General features: G+C 36.1%; 2 protein-coding genes across 2 annotated transcripts; one reads left to right on the forward strand and one right to left on the reverse strand.

The window, feature by feature from the left end:
- The first annotated feature begins 4,103 nt into the window (after positions 1-4,103).
- On the forward strand, positions 4,104-6,386 carry LOC113357492 (deubiquitinase OTUD6B-like). Its single transcript, XM_026600899.1, has 3 exons — positions 4,104-4,242; positions 4,385-4,485; positions 5,227-6,386. The coding sequence occupies exons 2-3, from the start codon at positions 4,391-4,393 to the stop codon at positions 6,101-6,103; spliced, it is 972 nt and encodes a 323-aa protein (XP_026456684.1). The 5' UTR covers positions 4,104-4,242; positions 4,385-4,390; the 3' UTR covers positions 6,104-6,386.
- A 2,342-nt stretch (positions 6,387-8,728) lies between these two features.
- On the reverse strand, positions 8,729-8,842 carry LOC113361673. The gene has a single exon (XM_026604841.1). The coding sequence runs from the start codon at positions 8,840-8,842 to the stop codon at positions 8,729-8,731; it is 114 nt and encodes a 37-aa protein (XP_026460626.1).
- Positions 8,843-12,998: the final 4,156 nt, after the last annotated feature.

Genomic DNA, 12,998 nt, shown 5'->3' on the forward strand with positions numbered 1-12,998 from the left:
TAAAAATCATGTATTGATTCTAGTACTTCGTACTTCTTGTTTTGTCAATGAAAACGAAGATCATTGTTAGCAATCAAACTAATGCACCACATATGTTTGATAAAATGCTTAGTAGAAAGTTATAAATATATGTATGATGCTATAGCTATATAATTTTGAATCTTTGTTTGACACTTAAGAGAAACTTGGAGTACTATATTTTAATTAATTTTTAAGTAATTATATAAGTGCATACCTTACTTATTTTTGTTTCAAATGCTCACATGTAAATGATTATGACACGTGGAAATTCACTTACTTGAGTAAGCTTTTATTTTCCAATGAAATAAAATTGCGGGAGATTAATCGATATGTGGAGCAATGATATTAATAAATAAAATTTATTCAACAAAATATTTCGAAAATATTTACACAAACATCCTTAGCATTTAAAAAAAAAAAAACTGATAAGGGTCTATTTTTATAATTACTAAGTTAAGTTATTATGAAGTATGGATTTTCGATTGTTGAATTTCCCCCTTTTAGAGGTCTCAGCATTCTTACAGATTGCTTTAACCGGATCTTTTTTCTTGAACTGTTAAGTTCCTTTCTCAAATTTGAGACAAGATCTTGATATCGAGAAATCAGATTATCCAAATATTCCATTCGACTTTTTGAGTTAACTTTTGATTGGAACTATGATCCTGTCATGCTTGAAGAACAATATCTGCTTCCTTTTAGACAATGTCTACGTTTTTGTGTATCGGTAGGACATTATTTTTGATAATGTCCCCATTGTTTACATCGGAAACAAGGTGCATACATACTCTGATTACAACCATTATGTTTGAGAGATTTATGTAACCAATTCTTATGGTCTCTTTTTGGCTTGGAGACAACTTTGATTGATTTACAAGAGCAGCCACGATATTCCTCAATTTTGAGTTTTCTAGTTTTAATTTTTTTGATTTCATCATGACAACAGTTAATGTCATTGATAAGTTTAGATACTCATTCCTTTTTAGAACATAGTGAAAGTCCAGTTTTCACAAGTCGTCTATTCAGCTTTTCTTTATCACTCAGATAGCTTAATCTGATTTGATCAAGAGATAATTTTATTCCTTTGATCTCAGACTCTATGGATTGAATTTTTTATCTTGATAAAGAAGTTTTTGTGGAAAAACCTTAGGAATGAAATCTTCTTGTGTATCTAAAGTTGGAAATGAATCGGGATTGTAGATCTCTGAAATTATTGCAACACAATTTGTCTTATAGTCTTGATCGATCTCATCAGGAGAATAGTCAAAGGTTGCAGTATATGCATTTTTCTCCCATCGAGAGACCTTGGTAGTACAGTTTGGAGTGATATGACCAAAGCCTTGGCATTTGTAGCATTGAGGATTATTATCATCATCATCCCATGTATCCTTTAACTTCGAAGTAGAAGAATGATTCCTACTTGATACAGAGTGATTTCTCTTTTGTTGTCTCGATTATTTCTTGACTTGTTGAGTAACAAGAGATAAATGATGATTTAATTCAGCATTTTCTTCATCATTTATAACTACATGATCTTTGGAGTTTTCCGGACTAGAAGCCAACGGACTTCCTTTTTGACAAAAACTTCTGATAAAAAATCTTTAATTTCCCGACAAGAGTACTTCTTGATAAGGAGGAAAGATCATTAGCTTCAATGATACTATGTTTTTTATACTCGTACGTAGATGGTAACGATCCAAGTATCTTGCATAATATATCTTTTTCATAAATAGTCTTTCCAAGTGAGAAAGAAGCATTGACAATCTCAGAGAGCTTAACATGAAAGTATCGTTATCATCCATACTATATCTTTTTCAGAAATAGCCTTTCCTGATATAGGTAAGCTTCGTTCCTACCAAGACTCTCAACACAAGCTAGGATCAGTTCTACCATGTATCCCAATATATGTAAGGATCAGTTCTACCAAGACTCTCAATATAAGTTAAGATCGGTTCTACTGTGTATCCCAAACTAGGTATACATCGTATCTAGCATAAGTCTCAACATAAGTCAAGATCGGTTATGCCAAAGTTCTTACCTAGGTTTGAATTGGTCATCCAATATATCTTCATTGAAAACCGGACCAATACACCTATTGATTTCTTTTAGATTACGAAACAAGTTTTGTATACGTACTTCCTTTAAACATATGTAAATAAACATAGTTTCCTAGGATGAAATCACACCTATGTCCAATACACAATCAAGTAACAAGTTACAGGTTACATAGATTCTGTCGATGTCGTATTTACGAAGTTTAAACGATAAACGTTATACTTCGTAATCAAATATTCTTCCTTGACACTTTGATCATAATAAAATGATCAAGTCTAATACTAGAATATTAAATATAACCTCGCATGTTATGTTTTCAATCTTAAACGACTTGAAAGTTACGATAGGAATGGAAACAAGTCAATCCAATATCACTAACCTCAAGTGGAAGGATGATGTCTTCACTGTAGTCGTTATGTTTTCAAGATATTCAGGTCTTCAGAGTAATACTTGTATGTCTCAACATTTCTATACTTTCTAGTCTAACCTAAACGAAGTTAACTCGAGTACATTGATACTAAAATATGACAACCAAACTTGAAATACCAACGCTTGGTGGGTTTAACCGAGCAATACTCTAACAGAATATATCAAACAAGAATATTGCATACGTAGCAGAAACTAATCATTAAATATTCAAACTCAAATTGGGAATAAAATTCCCCTTACCTCAATAAAAAATACAGAGCACTACCCCATTTTGCGGGCTTGTTGAATCATTTAATCTTGGAAAGAGAAGAAAATTGAATAACCGGTACCCTAATTGAAATAAAAAGCAAGCAATTTCATTAGACCCTAATTGAAAAATAGAAAATCAAGCAATTCACCATATCCTAATTGAATCAGGAGGTGAAATTATAATCAAAGTATCAAGTAGTCATATCAAAGAAGAACACATATTATATGCAAAGATTCCAAACAAAACCCTAACTGTAACTATATGAATCTTAGCATCTTACTTACCTGAGCTTTGACTTGTTTACTTTGTTGTTGTGAAACTTGCTTTGTTGCTTGTTGCGTTGGTACTTTGATTTGAATTGAAATACTGAAAGTCCTGAAATCTGAAATGAACTGAAGAAGAAGCGTGAAGAAGAAACTGAGAGAAGGAGAATAAAGGCAGAAGCGACGATTTGCGATTAGGTTTAGGTTAAAAATGATAGAGTTCGTTTTATGTATGAGATTGAACGACTAAGAATAATCGATGAGGAGTAAACTAAGGGTTAAGGAAATTTAAGCAGGTGGGCGGGTTAAATCGGGTGAGGTAAGGTGCTACCTTTACCCGACCTAACATATGGCGGGTTTTGATGCTGTGACCCATAGTCGACCCGCTCCTAAACGGGTAATTTCAGGCAGGTGTAGTTTGGGTTGACGGGTTGATTAAGGTTTGTGCAATCCCAAATTCTGGGGATATCAATATCTAACGATTAATATAATTTTACTAATTATATAATCACAAATGATCTATCAGGTTGTATTACGGGAAACAAAGATGGAGAAGATGGTGGTTTTGCTTACTCAAGTTCGGTTTGGTTTTGTAAAACTTTTGATATTTAAGAAGGGTTGCAGTTAGAACATGTTTGTTTTCTCTTGACTCACCTGACTCGTCTGGATCTGACTCATCTGGATCTGACTGAAATCATTTGACTCATCTGGATCTGACTCAATATGTTTGTTTTTTGAGTCAGATCTGACTCATCTGACTCAAAAATATGAGTCAATGGTTTGTTCCCATGAATCAGGGATATTTTATTACCTGACTTAAACGGTCCGAATCAGGAATTAGGTCTGACTCAGATCGCGAGTCAGATCTGACTCAAAATAAAACACAAACTATCTGACATCAGAAAAGGGGCCGAGTCAGCAGAAAACAAACATTAGTCCAGTGATGACTCATGGGTTGTACTTGTATTTAGTCACTGCGTACTGATAAACATACATTACTGGTTTAAGCGGTGGGCCCACAAGATTTATTTGTTTATCTTAGCCGTTATCTTACGCCGCTTGTAATGACGGTTGTGATTTAACGAGTCGAGACTCGAGACCAGTATTTTTCTGTGAGCATATTCGTTGTAAACCCTAGAAATCTGAATTAAGTCAAATTTCATCCCCTCCACTTTGTGAAACGGGGTGCAATACTAAGCTTTCAGGAGCAGCTGCCGAAACTCTCAAGTAAGTAGCAATGAATCGTTCCATTACATTATTTTCGTTGTTTATGATTTTTCAATTTTTGGAATTGATATATTGAAATCTATGTGAAATTTTATAACATGGTGTTGATGTTGTCATCCTTTTTCATGTTTGTTTTATTCAGTCTAAGATGGAACATTCTCAAGAAGAAGAAGTGGAGAAGAATCCAGAAAAAGCACCTGCCTTGAAACTAGAAAATCGTGAGGACATGCTTTCCAGGCACAGGTACTTTACTTCAGTGCTTCATGTTCTTCGCTTCGCTGTGGGTGTTCATTGTTTCATTGTTTCAAGATCGAAAATTCGTATCTTGTTTTTGCTGGTATTTGTTTGTTTTTTTTTTCCCTCTATTTGCATGTGTCACTAGAGAAGTTTGTTAGGATGGTCGATCATTCGAAGAATCTAATGGTAGAGTGAGATGTAGGATCAAGTTAGTACAAATACTTATCTGTTTCGGTTCAGATTTCAGACCTAGCTCTTCAACAATCTTTAACTTTATTGTTTGTTCCCTGATTGCAACCTCGTGTTCTTAGAAACCATGATAAACCAGTTAACAGAATAACAAACCACGCAAAGAACAGAAGAGTTGTGTGGTTATGCAATGTAACCGTTCCCTAATCTCTAGTGCAAGGAAAGTCACCATCTGAAAAAGAGATTATAAGTGGTCATTGAAGCATTCTGTAAACTAGTCTCATCTGCTCGAGAATTCCCCCTATTCTCTGGCCAAAAATCACTTCCAATATAGTAATTAGTATTTCTGATGGACGGACGGGCAACATTGGATAACAATCGCCCAAGCCATAAACCACATCATAGACCACGCTAGCCAGGTACTGATTGTGTTATGAAGAAGTAAGAACTGTATCTTCATGAGTCCTTGCATGTGTACAATCTAAAGACCTGAATGAATTTTGTAAAACTGTAAGTTTCTTTGCAACATCCAAATTCAACCACTAAGTTTATTCACAGGAAAGAGATTACTGAACTTCAGCACAAAGAAGCGGGTATGAAAAAAGCAGCTGCAAAAGGTAGCAAAGCTGAACAGAAGGCGAAAAAGAAGCAGGTGGAGGATGAAATCTCTAGACTGTCTACCAAACTCAAAGAAAAACATGCAGAAGAACTTGCCTCATTAGGGTACAGCAATAGTGATGGCAAGGAAAAGACAAATCTTGATACTTTGGTGAAGGCCATAGCTGGTGTTTCGGTGAACAATCAAGCCGACTCCTCAAAACCCAGCAAAAGCGTAAAAAGGCGTGAAAAACGAGCTCAGCAAGAAGCAGATAGAGAGCAAAGAATACAGGAAGAGCAAAGCAATATTGTCAGCAACCGGATGGTAGAAGATGAAAAGTTGGATAAAAAGCTTGAGCCATTAGGATTGGTGGTTAACGAAATCAAACCTGATGGCCACTGCCTTTATAGAGCTGTGGAGGATCAATTGGCTAACTTTGCTGGAGGTTCTTCACCCTATAGCTACCAAAAGCTTCGTGAAATGGCTGCTTCTTATATGAGACAACATGAATCAGATTTCCTTCCGTTCTTTTTATCAGACAACAACATTGAAATGGATTCTGATAATTCGCCTTCGGAGATATTTGAGAATTACTGTAAAGAAGTTGAGTCTACTGCAGCATGGGGAGGACAGCTAGAACTTGGGGCATTAACTCATTGTCTTAGGAAACATATTGTGATATATTCAGGATCCTTCCCCGATGTGGAGATGGGTAAAGAGTATAAATCCGACAGTGGAACTAGCTCCTCTAATCCAAGTATCAAGTTGTCATACCACAAACATGCATTTGGGCTTGGTGAACACTACAACTCTATCATCTGCAAGGAGACATCATGATAAGTAAGTAGGTATGAGGAATGTCTTGCAGGAGAAGGTATTTATTGATTTTTGTGCTAAAATTGACCTGGTTTGTATTTTGGTTACATACCCATATTTTGGGATTTAAGTTGAACACAACACAGGTTGTATTTGTTTTTCTTGCTTTTGGGTTGTGTGATATTTGGCTCTAAGAAATAGAGAACTCTCTAGGATACTGAGTTGAAATGTTGAAATGCGAAAATTATCGCTAGCAAATGTTCGTTCATGTCTGTGCATTTGAAATCTGAATGTTTCTGCATTATTGCAATAGTTTTGCAGTCCCAAGCAGTCCCACTATGATGACTTGGAAATGTGTCTAAATTTTAGTTCTGCTTTGCCAAACTGGGTCTTATCAACGAAAGCTCACGTGCAGATTAGCTATGAAAGAGCAGGGGTAGTATCTCTTGATTTGCATCACACCTGCAAGTCCTCTCGTTTTCCCCTCTTTTGTTTAGTGAAAACGACTAGTCCTGTAATACCTTAACACGTAGAGCAGAAAGGATGGACCATAACGTAGACATGATTATACAACGCACAGACACGCAATTGATTTAGAGACCTAGAATATGATGTTTTATTCTACATTATGTACTAAAATTGTTAGATGAAGGTGCTTGGTGAGAAGATCTGAAGATTATGAGTTACTCCTTCCGTTCTTTTTTAATAGGCCAGTTTTGTTTTTAGCGAAATTTAAGGAAATTAAGAGAACTAATTATTGAAAGTGGTTCTCATGACACTTATCAATAAAAGAAGTGAAGTGAAATGGTCCCCATGACACTTATTAGCAAAAGAAGTAAAGTGAAGTGGTCCACATGACACTTGTCATCAAAAGAAGTTAAGAGAAAAATGGTCCAAAATTAAAATAACATTTGACACTTGTCCCAAAAAATTAAAATAACATTTGACTTTCCCAATTAGGAAACTGGACTATTTTTTGAAACTTTTATTTATAGAAACTGACCTATTAAAAAAGAACGGAGGGAGTAAAATTTTTGTGTATGGGATTCCATTTTGATAATCTTTTTCAACATATGGAAAGAGGGAACTGATCTATGTGACGCCGGGATGCGACCCCGGATTCGACTAATAATTTCGTTAGTCTTTGTCAATAAGTTTTATTTTTTATATAAACTGTTCATGTATATACTTCATGGATTCTCTCTCAAAAAAAAAAAAAATCGTGACCGGTGCAGGGTTAGTAACTTAGTACCACAGTTGCCATACAAATCCACATAATAAAGCTACCTTATAAAAGAGGTACTATCCACGTAGCGGCCAAAAATAGACTAAAATGAAAAAAAGATAGTATCTCTTTTATATCAGAGCCTGCCAATGCGAGAACTATGAATGATGGGCCTAAATCACCTATGAAAAACAAAAAACCATTCATGCATAGCACTGTCAAACCAAAGCCGCTTAACTATGGATGGAGTATCATACAGAACAGTCACCATTATTAGATTAATAAGCCCCATATAATTTGGTAACTCCTCGTAGCAGCTTTTGACAAACTTGGAGGTTAGGCTCGAGTAGAATTACAATACCCCGAGCAACCATGAACCCTTGTGATAATTGGCCCTTCATACTTGCTATAGCCACTAACCATACTTGATCAATCTTGTGATCAAATCCTCCGTGCTCTCAAATCTATGATGATATCTTCTTTTCTTTTTTCGGCAAAAGACCAAACGGAATATTTCTTGAAATAAAAGCTGTGTGTCATGTTTCACGTTACTACTATACGTTGGTGTGTATATTTCTATAGTTATAACGGAAAAGAGAAAAAATTATCCGAATACAAAACCGGACAACTTGTGACAAAATACATGGTACGGCAAAAGGGAGGTATATTATATTTATGATTGATTTCAATCAAAATCTGTCTAGAACGTTAGATTAGATAACCCCTAATCTTGATTCTGCGCATTTATTAAATGACAATTTGTTGCTTTTAAGTGCAAATTAAGACTAAGAATTTGCTATTAAAGGGAGAAAAAGGATAAAGAAGAAAGAATTCCAAAACGATAAACCTTCACTTCTCTTTCTTTGTCTCTAAATAAGATGCTCCAACATAAACTTGGAAGGAATTGAAAAGTGAGTCTAGTTACGATAATAACCCAACTAATAAATAAGTTAAGCGCACAAGTGATTAAAAGAAAGGGGGTAATATGGGCATATGCCAAAAAAAATTTAAAAGTTCAAAATTCCCACCACATTTTTTCATTCTTTGATAGAACTAAATAATCTATTGTCACTACCAACCTGTATAAATACTTCCATGGGAGCTACCTCAAAACTCATCCCCACTTAGTGATATTTTTCTATCCGATACAACATCCATTTTTCTCCTAAGAATTTGTAGGCTTCATCCTTTGCTTCGATCACCACCAAGGCACATTTTTCATTTCACTTGTTGGTTATTCCTTTTTCATTGTTATTTTTTCAGATGGAAAGAAACCATTTTCCTCCTTCCGATTTTGGGATAGGGAGATTAGCATCACAAAATCAAGTAATGATCTTCACAAAGAGTACATGTTGCATGTGTCACACCATTACGACATTGTTTGGCCGACTCGGGATTAACCCGACTGTTTGCGAAATCGATCACGACCCTAATGGAAGAGAAATGGAAAAAGTTCTGACGAGATTAGGTTGTAAACCAGCCGTACCGGCTGTGTTTATCGGCGGCAAATTAGTAGGCGGTCCTAATGAAGTCATGACCCGTCACCTCAGTGGAACCCTCATTCCTTTTAAGAAATAGCCATAATATATCTTGAATTAATCAGCAGTATAATCAGTTCTCATACCATATTAAAAATAACATTCTCTGTGAGATAGCAAATTGTATGCTTGATCAGGAATCACCGAGATACATATAAACAAAGTAGAGTTTCAGCGTCTGCTTGCTTTGTATTTTGTGGATCAAAATTGTAACTTTTCCTTTTTTACCTCCCTAAAAGCTTAACTAATTTTCTTACCGTCTTGTTAAACTGTGGCTAATATTAATTTCTTTTCATGTATCCCAATAAAAAAAGAAAAGAAAAAGGATGATTTGATTGATTGTTAATTTGATCCTTCCAATCTGGGTTGCACAGACGCGGACGCGTAGCCGCGGACACGACGCGACGCGGACGCGAACACTACAAAATTCTCAAAAAACTAGGACGCGGACACGTATATACATATTTTATTTATATATTATTTATATATATAATCATGTATTTATACAAAAAAGTCAAGCATTTCGATCCTAACAATTAGAAAATGATGCTACATGTGTATAAATTTCAAAAGAAAAGAAGATATCGTTTATTTATACACGCCAAAGGTCAAACAATCAGTCACTATTAAACACATGGTACAATCAAAATGCATTGTTAGAACAACACATACCCAACTAAGGTATACGTGATGTCATTTCCAATTAATTCCAAAGATATGTTAAATCATAAAGGTATGGACATTTATAGTTCTTGTATTCTTTGTGGAGATAGTTCTGAATCTCAGGAGCATATTTTGCTACACTGCAAGGTTTCAAAGTTCATTTGGAATGTTGTGACTCCAAAAAGTCATTGGGCGTGGGTGTTTCCAGAAAATTTGTTCTCTTTTGCTCATACTTGGCATAATAATCAGCTTTCTCACTCTGGAAGGGTGGTGTGGGATTTTATTCCGGCGACAGTAATTTGGGTTTTGTGGAGAGAAAGAAATTGTTGAACCTTTGAAGAAAATTACAAGTTCAAGACAGACCAGGATTTAGCTATTGATGTAAAATCTTTGGTGCTTTCGTGGGCAACTGCTTGTGGGAAGAGAGTTCATCTGAACTTCTCAAATACTGTCTCACAATGGGATACTGTTTTCTCTTGATGTTTTGTTTTTGTTTTGCGTCTGCTTCTTTATAGTCTATATTTTGTAGACTTTTGTACATTCTCTAATCTTTAATAAAATCTTCTCTTCTGATCAAAAAAAAAAATGTCATTTCCAATTACAAAACCCTAATAAAGACCTTAATTATTGATCTAAATGTTTGTCTTTCTTCATTTGGTTAATAATAGTAAAAATAAAGGAAGAAGTTTAAATGAAAATGAAAAAATAAAAATGCGTCGGACACGCGTCATCGATGCGTCCAAACGAGACGCGCGCAAGACGCGCAAATTGGTACGTCGGACACGCGTCGTGTCAGCGTCCCACACACGTCGTCGGACGCGGACACGGCTCACGAAATGGAGCGTCCAGCAACCCATCTTCCAATTAAAATATAGATTGCATTGCCATCAAGCTTGGATTATAAACCGATCAAAAAAAACAATAAGCATCGATAATAAATTTGTGCGCTTTCTTTGGTCGGTAATTATTTATTCCTTCTTCCTGGTTAATAAAGAGAAAAGAATATTCGTTTACACAGAATTGAAAGATAGAAATGGGCGATTTATGCAGTTTCGATTTTATGCATAATATAGTGATATTAGAGACTTATGAAAGTAATAATTGGTATTGCTGGTTATAAATAATCTCTTAGAAAAGTAATAATTAAATGGGATGGTTAATCTTATGTCACCTCCAAAGAATGTTTAAGTAAGTGGCAAACCAAACGTGATGCATATTAAACAATTAAGAAAAGTTTTTCGTTAAAAACTTAGAACTAGATTCTTTGATCTCTTGTTCGGCTAAATATGAAAAAGTCTAAAACTAACTTTTTCCATAAGTAAACGAAATTTTAAAGTTTGCCACGGAGGATGAATTTGTAGGCATAACGTATCAATGTCAATATGAGCCGTTGCTATGGTCAGGTTTTATGGTGGAAGTATTCTTATCTCCCAAATTTCATGATACATAAACACTTATAATAGATCATGGAAATTCAAATTTAACGGTGGGAGATAAAATAGATTGCAAAACATAATTTCTAATTGCATTAAATCTTGGTCCGTAAAATCGGTGGTTAAAAAGAAACAATTGTGAACACAAAGATCATAGTCATCTGAGTATTCACAAATAATGCGCGCAGACTCATGACAGTACAGTAAATAAGCTGCGCCTGAGGGAAATGGATAGGTTATGTCGAATCCTTGATTCAGAGTTCTAATACCCTTCCTCGTCTCATCAACCACAATCATTGTTCTTGGCTCATACAATAAGATAAATAGTGGATGAAGTATAAAATGTACGAACATGATATATCATAAGTATCGAATTGAACATATAAAGTATAAATGCATGAATATAGATGAAACGATTAACTTATATGACTCATCACTCAGATCTCTGTCTACGGGTTTGGGTTTTTCATTATATGTATGAAGGTTACAGAAATAGTCCAATGACTTTGAGACCAACATAAGCCTGCGTAGCAGGAGGAACTTCACTTACACTTTCTCTATCTCTCTGTCTCTCTCCTATTCTCCTCTCAATATTTTTCCGCCTCCTTCTTCACTTGGGAGAGAGGGGTATTTATAGGGAGGTTACGTGGGGTTCACTTCTGAAGCCCGTTATAACCTTATCCTCTTGTATTTTGTGCCGCTACGCAGAAGTCTTCGTGTTCTCGGCTGCATCTGTGTTCTGTCTGATACGCAGTATTATCTGCGCTTCCTACAGGCTGACTGACACGTATGCTGTTTGAGGGTATTTAATGCGGGTAGTTGAGATGTCTGTCCGCGGTAGACAGCTGTCCTCTGCCCCTGTCTTGTCTGCGTCAGTGACTATCCCAGCCGTAGATCTTAGATCTTTCTAGGGATAGGATAAAGTGACTCTTGGCTGTCCACGTGATATCATATCTTGATGCCCTTAGCCGCATGTCCTCCACGTGTGTCTTTGGGCACGTGGCGGAAGATGAAATGTGTACCTACAATTTGCCCCTTTTCCTCCTACTGGGCGGTTAGTCGAAGTGGGAAGAAAAAACGTGTTACTCTCTTCATCTTCTCTTTATTATTTTCCTAGATTTTAGGGCACGTTCCCCACTATTTGTAATAACTTCTTCTTGGGTAGTGGAAAAACGTATTACTCTCTTCATCTTCTCTTTATTATTTTCCTAGATTTTAGGGCACATTCCCCACTATTTGCAATAACTTCTTCTTGGGTAGTGGGGCGGTTTTTATTTCTCTTTGCATATGTATATGAGAAGGAATGTGAAAATTCTCTAATCATAAATTTCATTCCTTCTCTTTCCTCGGAATTTTATTCTTTGTTCTCTGCTTTTGTATCCTTGTTATTAACTGCTGCTGCTGCTACTGTTGCTCCTCAAAGTTTTCTGCTGCTGCTTTGTTGTTCGTCGAGGTTTTCTGCTGCTGCTTGTTGTTCGTCGAGGTTTTCTGCTGCTGCTACTGTTCGTCGAGGCTTTCTGCTTAATTTTTGTTTATAGGTAGGTGGTTTTACTGTGTCTGATTATCTTTTGATGAACTGTTGCTATATGTGTTTGTGATGAAGAACATATATATAAGTGTGTATGATTGCCCCTGTTCGTTATTACAAACAGTAATGATTTCTTCCTTCGTATATGCTTGCCCCTATTTGTTATTTCCCCTTTTATTTAGGGTTTGTTCTTATTTTCCATCTGGTTCATGATTATGAAGAACTGGATGAAATTGGGTTTTTTGATTTCTGTTTTGTCTCGCGGAAATCTGAAACTTGTTTGTGTACTACGCAGACATGGCTGACCGTCCGCGGGTTTCTTATCAAACTCCACCGCCTAGTCCGCGTAGATCTCCTCCGCGTAGGGATCCTGATGTTTCTCCGCCTGGTGGAGGTTCGTCTAAATCTTCCCAAGGTGATGCCCGCGTTCATAGGGTTTTTCTCTTCTGGTCAGAGGCACTTATCTTCTAAGAGGGTGAGTCGCATAGAGGGAATACGCAGAAGGGGGACCGGCCAAAAGAGGCTCCTG

Source organism: Papaver somniferum, chromosome 3, assembly GCF_003573695.1.
Source record: "Papaver somniferum cultivar HN1 chromosome 3, ASM357369v1, whole genome shotgun sequence".
In the NCBI taxonomy this organism is placed as follows: domain Eukaryota; kingdom Viridiplantae; phylum Streptophyta; class Magnoliopsida; order Ranunculales; family Papaveraceae; genus Papaver; species Papaver somniferum.